This window comes from Pseudonaja textilis, chromosome 2 (assembly GCF_049901715.1).
Source record: "Pseudonaja textilis isolate UNSWEBS1 chromosome 2, rPseTex1.2, whole genome shotgun sequence".
Classification (NCBI taxonomy): Eukaryota; Metazoa; Chordata; class Lepidosauria; order Squamata; family Elapidae; genus Pseudonaja; species Pseudonaja textilis.
The window spans coordinates 52,693,897-52,711,342 of NC_141991.1; the positions used below are offsets into that span (position 1 = coordinate 52,693,897).

Below are 17,446 nucleotides of genomic sequence, written 5' to 3' on the forward strand. Positions count from 1 at the left end.
CAGTTTAAAATACAGAAGTTTCTTTGAGTTTTATATTCATGCATAGAATGTTCTCTTTTAAATGTACTTTTCTCTTGTTGATGCTCTATCTACAAATATGTTTTCTAAGATGGATTCCTTTTGTTCTGTTCAGGTACTCCGGAATTTATGGCCCCAGAAATGTATGAAGAACACTATGATGAATCAGTGGATGTATATGCTTTTGGAATGTGTATGTTGGAAATGGCTACCTCAGAATATCCATATTCAGAATGCCAGAATGCTGCTCAAATTTATAGGAAAGTAACCTCTGTAAGTAATATTTTTAATATAATCATTTTGCACTTTCATTTACACTGTTTTTCCTAATTTTAACATTGTAAGCTCTGATATGCTATTGTATAACATATAACTTTAATAAAAGTATTGTTGAAATGATTCTTAAATTCTCAACGTTATGATTATGTTGAATACATTGTCTTATTTAGGTCTTATATTCTCTGAATACCATATAGAACTCTGGCATTTCTAAAAAATAAGGTGACACCCAGGGATATACCCGATATGATATAAAGATAGAGCAATTCCTTCTTAGTTTGTCACTAGAAGATAGTGTACATGTGTGATTTGTGTAAATTTTATATACAGTTTCTTGTACTTTTGGAAGTTTGCTTGCACTGTATACTTACAATGGTTAATGGATATATTTGTATGAATTTCTTTTTATAATACCTTTATTTTTATAAATAAGGTAGCAAACATAACTAATGGTCCTTCTCCTTCCTATTTTCCCCACAACAACAACCCTGTGAGGTGAGTTGGGCTGAGAGAGAAAGAGAAGGAGACTATGCTTAAGGCAGGACTAGAACTCACAGTCTCCTGGTTTCTAGCCTGGTATCTTAATCACTAGAACAAACTGGCTCTAGGCATTTGTATGAATGCCTGTCAATTTGCTTTTGCCTATAACATCACTTACAGCTCTGTGCATTATTCTGGTTCTGCATAACATTGACCCATTTATCTTCTTTTGTTCAGCTACAGTTGCTACTAAATCTCTCTGATATTGATCTAGCATGTGAAGTAAGGGGGCGGGGGGGTTACTTTGTTCTTTTACCTTGGTGTGTTCTTGATAATAAACTGAATGAATTGTATTCAGGCTTCATTATTTTATGCTCAAATCAGTGATGCCTCATGAAATCAGGATTGATTCAGCCACTGATTTAAGTGAACTAATTTATTTGGGATCCACTCTATTATATTAAATATGAATATATAAAGAGTGGTGGAGAAAATTCATATAGCTTATTCAGCAAACATTCCTGCAAATATTATGTGCTTCTGTATATGTACACAGATCTTCTTACTACTAGCATGTTTTTTTTGGGGGGGGGGGGAGGAAATATTGGAACAAAACTGTATTGTCGGGTTTAAGATCAAACATGAATTGTGGAACCTGTCTATTTTTCAATTGGTAGAAAACTGAAACGTGTGAACACAGATTCACTAGTACAAGTTCTTACAGCTCAGTGTTTTGTTTTTATATGTGTCAAGATTATATTTGTCACAGGTTGCATATTTATTGAGTCATTTGTTTTTGAATGTTGACATAGCAAAATGCATGAAAAAGCATCTTTCAGAGACTGATTGGGACAGAAATTGGCCTCAGTGGAAGAAGTTAAGAACTTTTAAACTTTGTAATACACAATTACAGCTATTTATTGCTTTTTCATTTAAAAAAGGACATCAGGAGACCATCATAGATGTCTTTCCACAAACTTTTAATTGGATCCTTTACCTTACCTACACCTGAAATAGAATGATAATATTTGTTTGTCATGCCAATCTAATGTAAGGATTACTGAAGAAATGGATTACTAATCCATTCAGATGGAAATCCATTTAGCAGAGTTCACAGAGGGAGTCAAAAAATGTCAAGATTTGTCTAAAACATGCACAAGGCTTTGAGCTCATAGTTTTTGAGACCTTTCCTCTTTCCCCCAAGATGCTGTTATTTATTTGCAGCAGCAGAATAGAATCCTCTTCCTCTAAAATCCAGGCACAACCTCAACATTGCTTTGCAAATTTGAGGGACCTTGTCGAGGAGATTATGGAAACAAGCTACAGAACAAGGAGATACAGAACATTGCTTTGTATGTCCCTTACAAAAATTGGCTGTTGTCCTTATATTGTAGGAAGAATGCACTACGAACATTCCAATTATTCTATTTCTCTTTCAACACAGTCTTTGTCTTTAGTTGGTACATTTTGTTAATATTTTTTGTTACATTTGTGCCTGATTCTTATTTAATATCCTTCGTAAATAGTCTAGAATGGAACTCTTTCATTAAATGATTAAATGTTCAGGAAACAAATAAGCTTTCCAAGTATAAAATAACTATCCTATGCCTGTCCTTTCATGCACTAAATTCTTAATCCTAAATTCACTGTTTTTTGGGAAAGTACTGTTATTTTATAAAGCTTCATGTGATATGGCACATATTTCCCAAGCTTGATTATTCATGTAGTTATGTGCTTTGCTTTCCTACAAGGTTAGTGGGGAAAGACACAAAGCCACAGCTGACCGATTGTGTTACATAAGCACAGTTTGCATCAGCTATTTTGTAAGGAATTGTGTTAAATCCTTAATATGTACAAAGTTTAATTTACATCATTCATATGTATTACTATGCTTACTTTAAAAAGTTAATCAAGGACAGACTAAGAAGATTGGTATAAGAGAGTTCAGAATGATGAAGTTTTCTGGGAGAATTTAACCTGACTAATTAAAACGAATGTATGTCTTATCCAATTTATTAATTAAATTATAAATTAGTCATAAATTAATCAATTCATATACCTCCTAAAGCTCACTATGAGAGCCATATAAACTAGGACACAATGTGTTCTAGTCACACCTTGGATACAAAGTCAGCTGAGTGACCTTGAGCCAGTCACTTTTCTCAGCCCTAGAAAAGCGACAATGACAAAATACTTCTGAAAAACCTTGCCAAGAAAACTACAAGGACTTGTCCAGGCAGTTTCTGAGAATCAAACACAATTGAACAGACTTAAACAAAAGAGCTTGATATAGGTGTCTTATTGAGGGATTAAGAATTTATAACCATACTGAGCAAAAATTAAATGTTTTTCTTTCCTATTATAGCAACAGATAGGACTCAAAACATCCTCCAGAACTGTGGCCTTAACTGTCATTTTTACTGATCTTCCATGATGTCTAATTGGCCAGTTTATGACATTTGCTCAATTGTACTGCCAGAAATACATCAGTGGAAGAAACCAAATGCTAATCTCTACCATCTAACTTCTCTAGATGGCTTTATTGGTTTATCTAAAACAAGTACATCTTCCCACAGTTATTTGTGTAGCATGGATTACCTTTTGCTGCTTAACACTTCATTAAATGAATAACTTGTACAATACTTTTTCATTGGTTCTCAGGTTAAAATGGTACCATAGTTCTTAGATTTTTTTTAATCAAAGTATATTTTAACCTCCTGAAAGTATGATGAATTGTTCCTCTTTGGTAAAATAAGATATGTATAACCTAAAATGGTACAAGGCAGAGACAATCTTTTTGGCAACTATTTCAGTCTTTAGACCCATGTTTTTTTCTGCAATTTGTTTTCATGCCTCAATCACTCATACCTAAGGGCATTTTGTGGAATGTATAGATGAGAAAATCTTAAGAGTAATGGCACCAACTCAAATAATGCCTCAAATATACCTTGAATAGCGGTTACTTCCATGCCTGCTTTGGATAGATGGCCTTGGACTTGCTGCCTGAAAGTGAATGAGAGCTCTTTCAATTCTAAATGCCAATCTCTTCAAGAGCATTGTTTTATTTTTATTTACAGCATTTATGGGGCAGTGTTATCTACAACAGAGGCCTCCAACCTTTGCAACTTTAAGCCTGGTGGACTTCAGCTGACATGGGGAATCCTGGGAGTTGAAGTCCACCAGGCTTAAAGTTGCCAAGATTGGAGACCGCTGATCTACAGGATGGAGTGTTTAAAATACATGTTAGTAATGCTTTTTGATAGTTAAAATAAGACCCAACCTTAAAAGTACTATTAATTACAAGCAGGAGTGGGATTCAAATTTCTTAACAACAGGTTCTTTGGGCATGGCATAATTTGTGGGTGTGGCTTTGTGGGCATGTGACTGGGTAGATGTGGCTTGCTGACTGGGGGTGGCTTGGTGCTCATGTGACTGGCTGGGTGTGGCTGGTATATAAATATTGTATTTATGTAAATATTGAATTTTTTAATTAAAAAAGAGCAACTTTTACCCAAAATCAGGCAAAGCACATTGAGTTGCTTGCAGAATCACAAATTCACTCACAGATCTACCTTTCTGCTATCTGCTTTCTGAGTCTGCACTGAAAAATAGAAGCTTCAGTCCTAAGGAAGGTTCAACTCTACTCTCAGGCCACTTTTCCCCCAACCCACTGAATACCACCCCTGACTAGGCTTCAGGGAAGCCTCCTGGGTGAAGGCAAAGCAGTACAACAGTGATTTAGATTAGCTAGAAAGCAAGAAATCTGACAGGGGAGGGGAGGGGCCAGCCAGTGGCACAATTTGTTGGTTCTCCAAACTTCACAGAATCATAACAACTGGTTCTATAGAACTGATAGAATCCCACCCCTGATTACAAGACATGAAAACCAATCTGTAGATTAAAGAATAAAGTTTAAGAGTCTTAAGGTATCCAAATAATCCTTTTAGGTCCTCATCCCTCAACCTTAGAGGTGGACCCATTAACCAATTAGTATTGGATTGGCAGATACTAAGAAATACCTGGTCTGTAGACTAGATTAGGTTAATTAGGAAAATGTTCCAGAAGGTAAGTATTTGCATATTACGGTCATGAAAATTATATGAAAATATCCATAGATTCACCCTGAGTTGAGCTCCAGTGAAAGAATCAAAATGGGTGTCTTAAGTCTATGCCAGACATAAGGTATTCACTTCCTTTCTTAAAATATCCCAACAACATAAAAAGGGGTGAAAAATAATTATACTTATTAAAACTATTCAAGGGAAATTTTTAGAAATAGAATAAAGTTTTCTATTTCAATTTCTTTACCTCACTAGAAAAAGATTCTTTTTCCATTTTCAATATGCATAAAAATATTGCCTTAAGTATCTTGTTTCTTCTTGGGATTTTAAATTTGCTATTGAGAATCCTTAAAGCTCATATCTTGTAACTGTCAGCAGGTGAAAATGTTTTTCTAAGACATTCACAAACTTCAATTAGAGTGAAAACTTGGTTATCTTACAGTGTTGCTGTTTTCTTTTTTGTAGAATAGAAATCTGTAAGGATTACCTTTAAATTTGGGGCAAAACCATAAGAGACACTATTTTACACTATCTATTCCTTATTTTAAAGCGGACTGTATACTAGAACAGTATCAAAATATTATAAAAAATCTATTAGCTAATTAGAAAAGCTGCTCTGAAACCTCGAAAGTTGAGGGATAATTAAAATAAACAGTTAACTGATAAATTAATTTGTTTAAACAAAACTTAGGAAAAAGAAAACCTTGACGTTGATCTTTCTGGAACAGAATCCCAGAAGTCTAGGATAGTTCAATTTTCCCCTCCCAAGAACTTTAATATTAAAATTCATAATAAAAGTTAATGCTGACTTTAGCTTTGTTATTAATATATAATGGTCTATTGTATATTAGATTACATAAGAGTCCTAATTTAAACTCAAAGCTGTGTAGATCTAGAATTAAGATGCCAGAGAAATTTAATTATGTTTTTTTTCCTCATGCAGGGTGTCAAACCAGCAAGTTTTGATAAAGTTACTGATCCTGAAATTAAGGAGATAATTGGAGAGTGTATTTGCAAAAATAAAGAAGAGAGGTTTGTTTCAAATAATAAATTTCTGTTGTTTGTGAAACAGGTCATAAACCTGAGCTCATTTCAAAGTAATTTCTTGGGGTGGAAGCAGAAAACTGACAAGAGCTGGTTAGTACCATTTTAAACTGATAGCTCTACTACCGGTATAATCTAGTCATGTAGATCTCTTAGGATAGTTACTAGCTAAATAGAAACTAATATGGTTACTATGGGCACATGGATCAGTACCTATTTGGAGTCTAGTTAGTGTGACTATATTCCTGTGAATTTTGAGGACTTCTCAGCAAATTTTAACACTTTCAGTCAGAATGTCCTTCTGGACTGTATATCTATAAACAGAGCAGTATGAGACTTACTTCAGGTACACATTTCATATTTTTATTCTTATTTATAAACTTTATACAGTGCCCATCTCACCTGAAATCTGGGGGATTTACAAATAAAAGCCATATAGCCATATAAAAAAGCGAGAAAGTTAGAAGCAAAGTTTTAAAAAACAAAATTAAAATAAAGATTAATGGTTTAAAAAAAGGCAAGGGGGCATCCTCATGCCATCCCTATGGTTGCATACCACTCTTGAACCGCCATGCCAGCTGGCAGAGCTGGGTCTTGACACCCTTCCAGAAGGCCAGAGGGATGGCACTCTATCTCATTTCTGGGAGCAACAGTAATAAAGAAGACTCGCATCCTTGACCCTGCCAGTCAAAATTCTTTAATTAATGAGGTCTGCAACAAACCCTCTCTGTCTCACTAGGTGGGACAGGTCGATCTTATTGGGACAGGATGTTTCCTCAGATAACCAGGTCCACACTATGAAGGACTTTAAAAGACTTTAAAAATCAATACCTTGAATTTGACCAGGAAATAAAGTGGCATCCAATGCAGCTCACATAGTAGAGATGTTACATGTGCAACCCTTTGGGTGCCCAGAACTGCCCATGCTACTGCATCAATTACAGCTTCTAGATACTCTTCAAGGGAAACACATTGTACAGCATATTGCAGAAATCCATACAGAAGGTGGCTAAGCCATGAGTGATCAAAAAAAAGGCTTCTCCATCCAGGTAAGTTCCAGAAAATGGTACATGGTGATTTATATTTGACAAGTAGCTATTGGATGCAGTATCTCACAAGATTCTGCTTTAATCCTTCTACAATTTTAAACCGTACATTTATATATTTAATTAAAGTTAATAAAAAAAGAAAAAAACATGAAAAAGAAAACACACACACAAATATACAGTATATGTTGGGGTGGGTGAGTGGGTGGGTTTCTTTCATGTATAGCTCTATACAAAGTTTTACATAACCAATTCAATAAAAGATGCTTAACCACAGAACCAGATCATTCAGACAGCTGAAATTGATACCATCATTATGTTGGTGATATCCAGCTTTATTCTTTTCCATCAAATTTCAGAGGCATTGTGGGAATCCTAAATCAATATTTAGGATGTGTAAAAGATTAGATGAAGGCTAACAAGTGGAAGCTGAGAGTGTATTGAATAAGGGATTGCCTAGTCAAATAAAAATATTGCATAACTGTCAGATTTGAACGGAGTGTAACATTTTAATAGTCAGCCTGACAGCTTTAAAGTTCCTGATTTGACTTTCACCTAAATGTTAGGTAGTAGCTGCAGCTAGGAGTACACCACCCCGCTGCACATGCTCCTATAGAAAGCAGATCAGCCAGCAGAGTTGCATGGTTTAGTTATTTTTCATTTGGATTCTAGAAAGATTTACATGGGATTTATCTTTTTAAAAAATAGCACAAACTACATCTAACTGGTTTTTTGCTTGTTTTAATCTATTAGTTTTCTGGGTTAGTTTTCTGTGCAGTCTGGCTTTTTAATACATTTATCACCCATTCCTACTATCAGGTCTAGTTGTGGTGGTTGCATTCAGGCTTCCTTAATGAATTTTATATGCAATGCTGCATCTGAATTATGCAGATTCTTAGCTCATCATGAATGAACATTATGCTAATGTAAACAGATCCTATACCAACATTGGTTACTAGATGGTTAACATGCAAGGAATGCTATGCTAAAAGATAGTTTCAGAATAGTTTATCTATGCCCATTGATGGGAGAAAAAACGGTGAGGGGGAAAGTCTCTAAAAAGTATAAATAGGGTCTGATATGTTTCAGACAAATACTTTTTTCAAGAACATTGTACTAAACAAACACAGAAATTTGAAAAGGTATAGTTAAGTGTTTTAACTCTCTGTTAGCCACAAATGGCAAATGGGCAGCTATTGAAATTGAAATAAAAAAAACTAATAAAAATAAACAAATGGTGTGATGTTTATTATACCACACATTTAGCAGTTGCTATAGAAACACTTGCTATTTTACTACTATGATTTAAAAATCTTTGTGTTAAATATTATAGATATTGAAAGCAAATTTTGAGTTGCTCTTTCATTAAAACTTAAAAAGACATAGAGTGCCAAGAAAGTTCTAATACACATATTCTAATATATATGTGTGCATTATCAACAGTAATACTAAAATAATACACAGCTGATTGGTTCTTAAAGAATAGAGGAGAAAAATGGACTTAATATCTGTTGTGTGCTTTTTTTCCCCCAGATATGAAATTAAAGATTTATTAAGCCATGCCTTCTTTGCTGAGGATACTGGGGTGAGAGTGGAACTTGCAGAAGAAGACGATGGTAGAAAATCCTCTATTGCCTTAAGACTCTGGGTAGAAGATGCTAAGAAATTGAAAGGGAAGTCCAAAGATAATGGAGCCATTGAGTTTACTTTTGAACTGGAGAAAGAAACTCCAGATGATGTTGCACAAGAAATGGTAAAATAAACTTCCCTTAACACTCTTCCCCCACCCACCCACCGCCTCTCTCTGTCCCTTCCTCCCTTCCTCCCTCTCTCTCTCTGTGCGTTGTATCTATGTAATATAAATCTCAAATACCATCCTAGGCAAACTTTAAAAAGTAAATTTGATTCCAAAGATACAGTACAAACTATCCTCAAAAGCCATGAATCGATCCACAGAAATGAAGTACAGTAATTTATCATCAGAACACATTATTTCAAAAACTGATAGAAATTTTGATTAGCACTCATTAAGTTGCATAACTTGAAGTTTTGCAAATTATGTTTCCAATATGTGTAAGAATGTAGAGTAGAATTTGAACCATTTTCTTTCTTTGTGCAGTAAGATAAGTTATATATCATATACACTGCTCAAAAAAATAAAGGGAACACAAAAATAAGACATCCTAGATCTGAATGAATGAAATATTCTTATTAAATACTTTGTTCATTACATAGTTGAATGTGCTGACAACAAAATCACACAAAAATTATCAATGGAAATCAAATTTAGCAACCCATGGATTTGGAGTTACACTCAAAATTAAAGTGGAAAAAAACACTACAGGCTGATCTAACTTTGATGTAATGTCCTTAAAACAAGTCAAAATGAGGCTCAGTAGTGTGTGTGGCCTCCACGTGCCTGTATGACCTCCCTGGGCATGCTCCTGATGAGCTGGTAGATGGTCTCCTGAAGGATCTTCTCCCACACCTGGACTAAAGCATCCCCCAAGTCCTGGACGGTCTGTGGTGGAACATGGCATTGGTGGATGGAGCGAGATACGATGTCCCAGATGTGCTCAGTTGGATTCAGGTCTGGGGAATGGGCGGGCCAGTCCATAGCATCAATGCCTTCATCTTGCAGGAACTGCTGACACACTCCAGCCACATGAGATCTAGCATTGTCTTGTAGTAGGAGGCACCCAGGACCAACTGCACCAGCATATGGTCTCACAAGGGGTCTGAGGATCTCATCTCGGTACCTAATGGCAGTCAGGCTACCTCTGGCGAGCACATGGAGGGCTGTGCGGCCCCCTAAAGAAATGCCACCCCACACCATTACTGACCCACTGCCAAACTGGTCATGCTGGAGGATGTTGCAGGCAGCAGAACGTTCTCCACAGTGTCTCCAGACCCTGTCACATCTGTCACATGTGCTCAGTGTGAACCTGCTTTCATCTGTGAAGAGCACAGGGTGCCAGTGGCGAATCTGCCAATCTTGGTGTTCTCTGGCAAATGCCAAACATCCTGCACGGTGTTGGGCTGTAAGTACAACCCCCACCTGTGGATGTCGGGCCCTCATACCACCCTCATGGAGTTTGTTTTTGACTGTTTGAGCAGCCACATGCACATTTGTGGCCCGTTGGAGGTCATTTTGCAGGGCTTTGGCAGTGCTCCTCCTGCCCCTCCTTGCACAAAGGCGGAGGTAGCGGTCCTGATGCTGGGTTGTTGCCCTCCTATGGCCTCCTCCCCGCCTCCTGATGTACTGGCCTGTCTCCTGGTAGCGCCTCCATGCTCTGGACACTACGTTGACAGACACAGCAAACCTTCTTGCCACAGCTCGCATTGATGTGCCATCCTGGATGAGCTGCACTACCTGAGCCACTTGTGTAGATTGTACACTCCGTCTCATGCTACCACTAGAGTGAAAGCACCGCCAGAATTCAAAAGTGACCAAACCATCAGCCAGAAAGCATAGGAACTGAGAAGTGGTCTGTGGTCACCACCTGCAGAACCACTCCTTTACTGGGGATGTCTTGCTAATTGCCTCTGCTTTCTACCTGTTGTCTATTCCATTTGCACAACAGCATGTGAAATTGATTGTCAATCAGTGTTGCTACCTAAGTGGACAGTTTGATGTCACAGAAGTGTGATTGACTTGGAATTACATTGTGTTGTTTAAGTGTTCCCTTTATTTTTTTGAGCAGTGTATCTGCGGCCTGGTTGCAATCCCCTCACAGCCTCAGCCCACACATTGGGGACCTCTGCTTTACAGAACTTTCTGGGTGGTTTACAATGTCCGCATATCTGGGTACTTATTTTACCAACCTTGGAAGGATGCAAGGCTGAGTCAACCTTGAGCTGGTCAGGATCATACTCCAGGCTATGGGCAGAATTAGCTTGCAGTACAGTATTGTACTGCAATCACTGTGCTAGGGTATTTGGACATAGCTGCCTATCATTTTGAAAAACTAAATTTACAGCATGTGAAATTGCTTGAAATATAGTATAGAAGCTTCTTTCTGAAAAATTGCTTTTCTTTGCATTGCAAATGAGAAATTTCATATTTGGTTTATTCATGAAGCAGACGAGATTACTGTGTATGATTTTGATGCCAGCTATGACTGGTTTTAATTATTTCTAAAAATGCCCCCCTCCCTTTCACCATCTGTTACATTTGGACTAAAAAAAATCCCCACTTATTTTGTATAAAGTTCTAGGAATATATAAAATATTTAAAATATATAAAAATATTTAAAATTTCTCCAATAGTGATACAGACAATAACTATTCATAGCCAATGATGACTAATAAAAATATTTATGACAATTGATTATAGTTTTGCAATTCCTTCTCTGCTTTATAAAAAAATATTTCAGATACAACTTCAATTATTTTTGAAAATAATTTTATCAACGAAAACCTTGGATCTCTAGATACTATATTTAATTCTAAACAATATTTCTGCAAACTAATCAGCCACACATATACAAAACTTCCGACTGGTGATTTAGAATCTGTAGCACACTACTCAGTTACTAAAAGTGGTAATGGAGTGGGCATGTGGGGCACCATGATGTGAAAATACATTCAAAATATGGATTTGAAAATCTTTTATTTCAGGTTGATGCCGGATTCTTTCATGAAAGTGATGTCAAAATAATTGCAAAATCAATACGTGACAGAGTAGCCTTAATACAGTGGAGAAGAGAGAGGATTTGGCCCATGTTGCATTCAGAAGATCATTGTGACCCGGAAAGCTTAGAAAAAACAAAGGCCACACAAGCACAACCACTTCAGATTACACACCTTTCTCATGCTGGTCATCAGATTCCATCAGAACCAGATGAGCCTGAAGTGGACCAGCAACTTTCTCAACAAAATCTGCCCACAAGCATTACTTCACTTGCATGTAAGTCCAGTATGTGCTCTTCGTTGGTATATAAGGATATAGTACAGATACATTGGATGTATTTGTACATGGATGTCACTGGCCCTGTTTGGGCACGTCACTGGCCCTGTTTGGGCACTGCAGTAAGCCAAAACACTTCAGGATTCTGGTTTAGCAGGAACAGGTATGTTAATATAGACTCTTTAATAGCTCCTGCTCCATCTGGCTGATAGGAATAATTATCAAACATGGAGTATTCCATACCTAATTTGCTTAATAAGTCATCTGAATTAGCATCTCTGTTTTTGTTGGCCTAACCAGTTGGAACTTAATATGCACAAACTTCTTCCTACTATGCCAAAATTCTGAAGAATTCTAACTCTGATGAACTGATACAGCCAGGACTTTGGTTGCATGGACTTCGATAGGAACAAATAAATATATGCTGAATATATACAAGAACAATAAATATATACTATATACAATAAACAGTTTCTGTCTTGCTATGATTAGAATTGTGCCTAATTCAATTGGTTGTCATTCAACAATTTTAAAGCAGGGAAAAAAGTCATTGGGAGGAAATGAATTCCCCTGGGATTTGAGGGGAGACATTACCTTGCCGGTTTACAAGTAAAGGCTCTTCTCCCTCCTTCTTTATGGTAGCCATGTGGTGATCATACCATTGTAAGAAATGGGAAGACAGAGGACATACCCTCATGTGGTGGTGGTTAAAAAAGACCATCAACCATTCTCTGACACATCAATATAGCTAACTCTTTAAACTGTATTGAATTTTTCTTCTAAAATAAGCTAATTATGCTCACTAACCATGCCAACTAGTGTTGGTAGGACTGCTCACTGTGTATGAAAGTGTGCCAACATGTATTTTGACTGAGGAAATGCTGTTCTAGGTTTAGTCAAGATAATAATTACAAATTTTCTTATGCTATATTAGTAAAAATATTTAAAGACTCTGGGACCGCTGATTGAAGACTTACATATATTTTATTTACATTAGATAAAAATTAAAGTCTCTGTTTTATAGCGAAGAAACTATAACCTTATTAAGAAATATCATTTTATAGTTTTTATAGTTTTATAAAGAATAACAATAATAACTATATTATTTTAAAAATATTTTTTCTGAGTTTCTAGTCTCAATTGTTTCTTTCAGCACTGTAAAGTTTTGATATCATATGTTGTTCCAATGCTTGCACAATGTTTTAAAGTCTAAAAGCCCTATAAATAATTTCCTTGATGCTGCTGGTGATATTCAAATACAGAAGAAATGTACATAAATAATTTAGCATCTGTGTACAACAGATGATAACAGAATCCAAGTTTGGCTCCCAACTGCTGCTTCAGCTTTGTAGAGATATCTTCATTTTTGTGGTTAGATGATTCCTATAATTAGATTATATTTTCCTATTCTATAAACATCTCTACATTATTAAGTATCTAACGCACGCCCCCCCCCCCCAATAAACTTAGATAAGTAAAATTGAAAGGAGTTATTGTTTTCTAAATTTGGAAAGATGATAAAGTAGACATGGGTGAATTTTCATCAGTGAAAGATTGATTAAAAAATCCAGAAATGAATTTTCCAAACACAAATGACATGAACTTTCCCAAAATGTAGCCTATGCGCAACACATTTTTAATATTCTTAAGTAATAGCAGCAGGAAGCAGTGCTTTACACTTTTTACATCATTTGTTATTGTATAGAAACAGGTATAATAATGTCCAAATTATTTTATTTGGTAGAATATGGGGGATACGCTTACCATTTAACCTTACTAGAAGTATACAAAATAAAAACAAGTTCATTTATATACTTTAGCAAACTTAGATATTGTCTAGTGGCATTTTTTAATGTGGGCCACTTTCAGTGGTCCTATGGTGCTTCATTATTCTCTCCTGGAAGGAAAGCATAAATATCCAGAACCTCACATAATTCGTGCTGACTACCACCCCTGCTCAATGGCGGGTGTATCCTGCTGGAGGTGGTTGATGTTTTAAGAGAAGTCCCACCGCCCCTCCGGCATGCTGTTCCCTTTTCCCCCATCCTTTTCATTGTAATTTTTACAGTTATTAGAAATATATTTATGGTTTTATTGGCTTTTAATGTAAGTCAAATCTCACTCTCTAGGCGAGATGGGTGGCAAACAAATCTAAAAAATAAATAAAATAAATGAAAAATTCAAATTACTACTGTAATATAAACAGCTTGGCAATATCAGTCTGAACGGCGCTTTGAAACTCACTAACAAATATTTGGTAGAAATAGACTACAGCCACAAATTGACTTACAGCCACAATTGAACCCACAATTTATGTTGCTAAGTGAGAAATTTGTTAGGTAAGTTTTGTCCCATTCTACTACTTTTCTTGCCACATTTGTTAAGTGAATCACTTTTAAGTTAGTAACTTAATTGTTAAGTGAACCTGGGTTACCCAGATTGACTATGCTTGACAGAAGGTTGCAAAAGGTGATCACTTGACCCCAGGACACTGCAACCACAATAACAATTGTCAAGCTTCTGAATTTTAATTATGTGACCTTGGGGATGCTGCAACAGCCATAAGTGTGAAAAATGGTCAAAAGTCACTATTTTCAGTGCTGTTGTAACTTCAAACGGTCACTAAACGAACTGTTGTAAATCTATGACTACCTGTACAGCATTGTTTTGTGTGTGCATATCTTTGAATCAGTGTTATCTCCTGGCAACTGTCTGGACTAATCTCTGCAGTTTTCTTGGCAATGCAATCTCTGCAGATTTTTGGAAATAGCTTTTGCCTAGGGCTAAGAGAGACTGGTCCAAAATTACCCAGCTGACTGTATGCCTAAGGTGGGACTAGAACTCACAGCTTTCTGCCTTAACCACTGCACCAAACAGGCTCTTAATGTTACATTTACCAGTGAAAATTTAGACTGTTGGTTAGATTGCAGATCGTGATAAATTCTTATGAAAATTTGAACATTTGTAGAAAGAAATACAGACTGCCAATTGTTCAAAATTTCTCCAGTCCACCATGTCTGCATTTTATATTTCCCCAAAGGCTTGTCTCCCAAGATACAGTTAAATACAGTTGGGAACAACTCATTTATATTTATGGATTTGGTTTAGATTCTTTTGTTTCAACCTTTGAAATTTAACGCTTAAACAGGAAAAAAAAACCCATCCTGTGGTTTTAAATCTGTTCAGAAAGTGAAGTGAATCCCCTGCCAGTCTACTCCAAGGGTTGCTAAGTGGTTTCAATTACACAAATTCCCAGTTCCTTCCTGCAGCCATGTTGAAGCGTTATGTAAATCTCTTTATCAATTTCTAATTTTGACTGTGGGAAAATAAGGGTCCCACACACCCCGCCCTGGTGCATCATGCACCAGATCTGATTCATTATTGATTCAGATTGACTGACTTCTGGAGTATCCTGGACCTTACACAATAAGCTATTTCTAAAGTTCCAAATTAAGATCTCGAGTAAGATAGGGTGGCCTTTGTACTCTCCAGTACGAGTAATGCTTTTAAGTGCTTTCAGTTTATGAATCTACTCACGTTTTTAAAAAATCAATATTAACAATATTTCAGCCGATAGCACATTTGACAGTGGTCAAGGATCAACTGTGTACTCAGACTCCCAGAGTAGCCAGCAAAGTGTGATCTACTCTTCAGTTCCTGATGCAATAACTCCAGCTGTTCAGCGTGTTTATAGCCCACCTCTCAGTGAGAGCCAGACTTTGCCACATGGTCTTCAGCAGATAGGGCCCTACCAGCAACCTTCAGTAGTAAGTATGGTCTTCTTCAATTTTCACATATGAATTTTGAAAAAGGATTAAATAACTGCATAACCTTGGAAGTCTGTATAGCTAACCATTTTCCTTGATCATGTTCATATGGGTTATATGAATGGAGTGACAAAGATATATATGTTGGTTTACTTATTATTTTATGTACTATGAAGCCAAAGGGGTGGAAAATCTATTTTAGAAACATTGTACATACAGATTCTGAAAGTTATTTCACTCTTGCTGTTTATATAGTCAATGACATATTTCTTCATATATTTTTTAATAGCATTTGGGGTCAGGTATTCTTTCGGCTGTGTTAAAAGACTTGTGCTTTAGTACTTTTATAGTTCCTTCTCAGGATAGAATATTTTTCAAAGATGAAAAGTGGCTTGTGTTCTTGGAACTCCACAGTGTAAACCAGGTTATTTGGGAAGACCTTCATATTTTTCTCCTTTTCTGTTATAGTGACATTAACAGAAAACTAAATAGAATATCCTGGCAGGAAGAACCACAGGCAGTTGAATATAACCCTTCTGATTTTTCCAATAACAAAAGATTGCACATGTCTCATATGTGCTTCTGCAGAAACAGCATTATGGCTTTGCTAAATCAGTTATTGTTACTTCTGATGCAAAGCAGTACCTATAGTTGTTTCCATCATACTGACTCTACAATGTCAGGAAGCAAACCCAAAATCAGTTCAAGAAAGAAAAAAATGCAAAGGAAGTGGATCATAGTTACCAGGATTACAGAAATCTTCACATTTTTGCCTGTTAAACCTAGATGTCAAGAATGTAGGAAACAAGTTCTTTTTTGTTTTAAATATTAATCTCTAGAAACTGTTGAGTTGCTCCATTTTGAAGGAAAAGTAACATCCGGTGACACTCCAAAATGCATTCTTATTAAGAGCAGATACATTGTTCCCATAAATCCTATGAGTTTAATCTGCATATTCAAAAAATAACAGTAGCTATAAGATCTCTGTTTTCTTCTTCCATAATGTAATAGCCGTTCAATTGTATTTTGCCCCTGTGGGCATGCATGTGTTTATCCTGTTATTCCTACAGTGCCCTGGACATTTTTATTTTAATGAACATTGTCATAGCAATATATCTACTTAGTTATTCTGAATTATTAACATTAATTACTTGACTAAATAATTTGAACAACTATATGCTGACAGAATGATAAAATATTTTGTGGAGAGTTTTTATAGGCAATATGTTTCTAAAGTAATGTCTTCCTACCTATATTCCCAGCCTGGACTTCCAGTGGTTCAGGGTCCAACTGCTGTTGTGCCTCCGCGGCCACAACTTTATCCAGAACCAGCAATTCCATTTCCTATTGTCCATCCCACCTCAGTTGCCCCTGTGCAGATGAGACAACCTCAGCCTGTATTAGTCAGCCAGCAGGTGAGAAATGATATGTTCTGCCTTTATCTTTCCCCTCCCCCTCCCTCCTTCAAAATATGCTCCTGGCAACTATTTAGAGAGGTTCTTGTTTTGGCAAGATTTTCAAAAGTCGTTTGCCATTGCTTCCTTCCTAGGGCCAAGAGAGAGTGATTGGCCCATGGTCAACCAGTGACTTCATGCCTTAGGCAGGATTAGAATTCACAGTCTTCAGGTTTCTAGCCTGTTGCCCTCACTGGCTCTCCTTTTGCCTTTTAGGTAACTGTTAAGCTAAAAACCACTATGTAACTTGCGTTATAGACCTGATTGTCCATTTTATACTGTAATGGAAAGGTTTCTTAGCAAATTTTAAGTGCAGCAATGGATTAATGAGTAAATTAAAAAGTAGGACAGCAGCAAGCATCTATGGTGAAATATCAAATCAAGAAGG

General features: G+C 36.4%; 1 protein-coding gene across 9 annotated transcripts in view; it reads left to right on the forward strand.

Annotated features, from left to right (window-relative positions):
• WNK2 (WNK lysine deficient protein kinase 2) overlaps positions 1 to 17,446 on the forward strand; it is a 105,193-nt gene that overhangs the window by 33,460 nt on the left and 54,287 nt on the right. For all 9 annotated transcript variants that reach the window (XM_087923891.1, XM_087923892.1, XM_087923887.1 and 6 more), the window contains exons 5-10: positions 134 to 291; positions 5,782 to 5,870; positions 8,462 to 8,681; positions 11,549 to 11,837; positions 15,408 to 15,604; positions 16,867 to 17,019. In XM_087923891.1, coding sequence (XP_087780017.1) covers positions 134 to 291; positions 5,782 to 5,870; positions 8,462 to 8,681; positions 11,549 to 11,837; positions 15,408 to 15,604; positions 16,867 to 17,019 — 1,106 coding nt within the window. The remainder of the gene's footprint in view (positions 1 to 133; positions 292 to 5,781; positions 5,871 to 8,461; positions 8,682 to 11,548; positions 11,838 to 15,407; positions 15,605 to 16,866; positions 17,020 to 17,446) is intronic.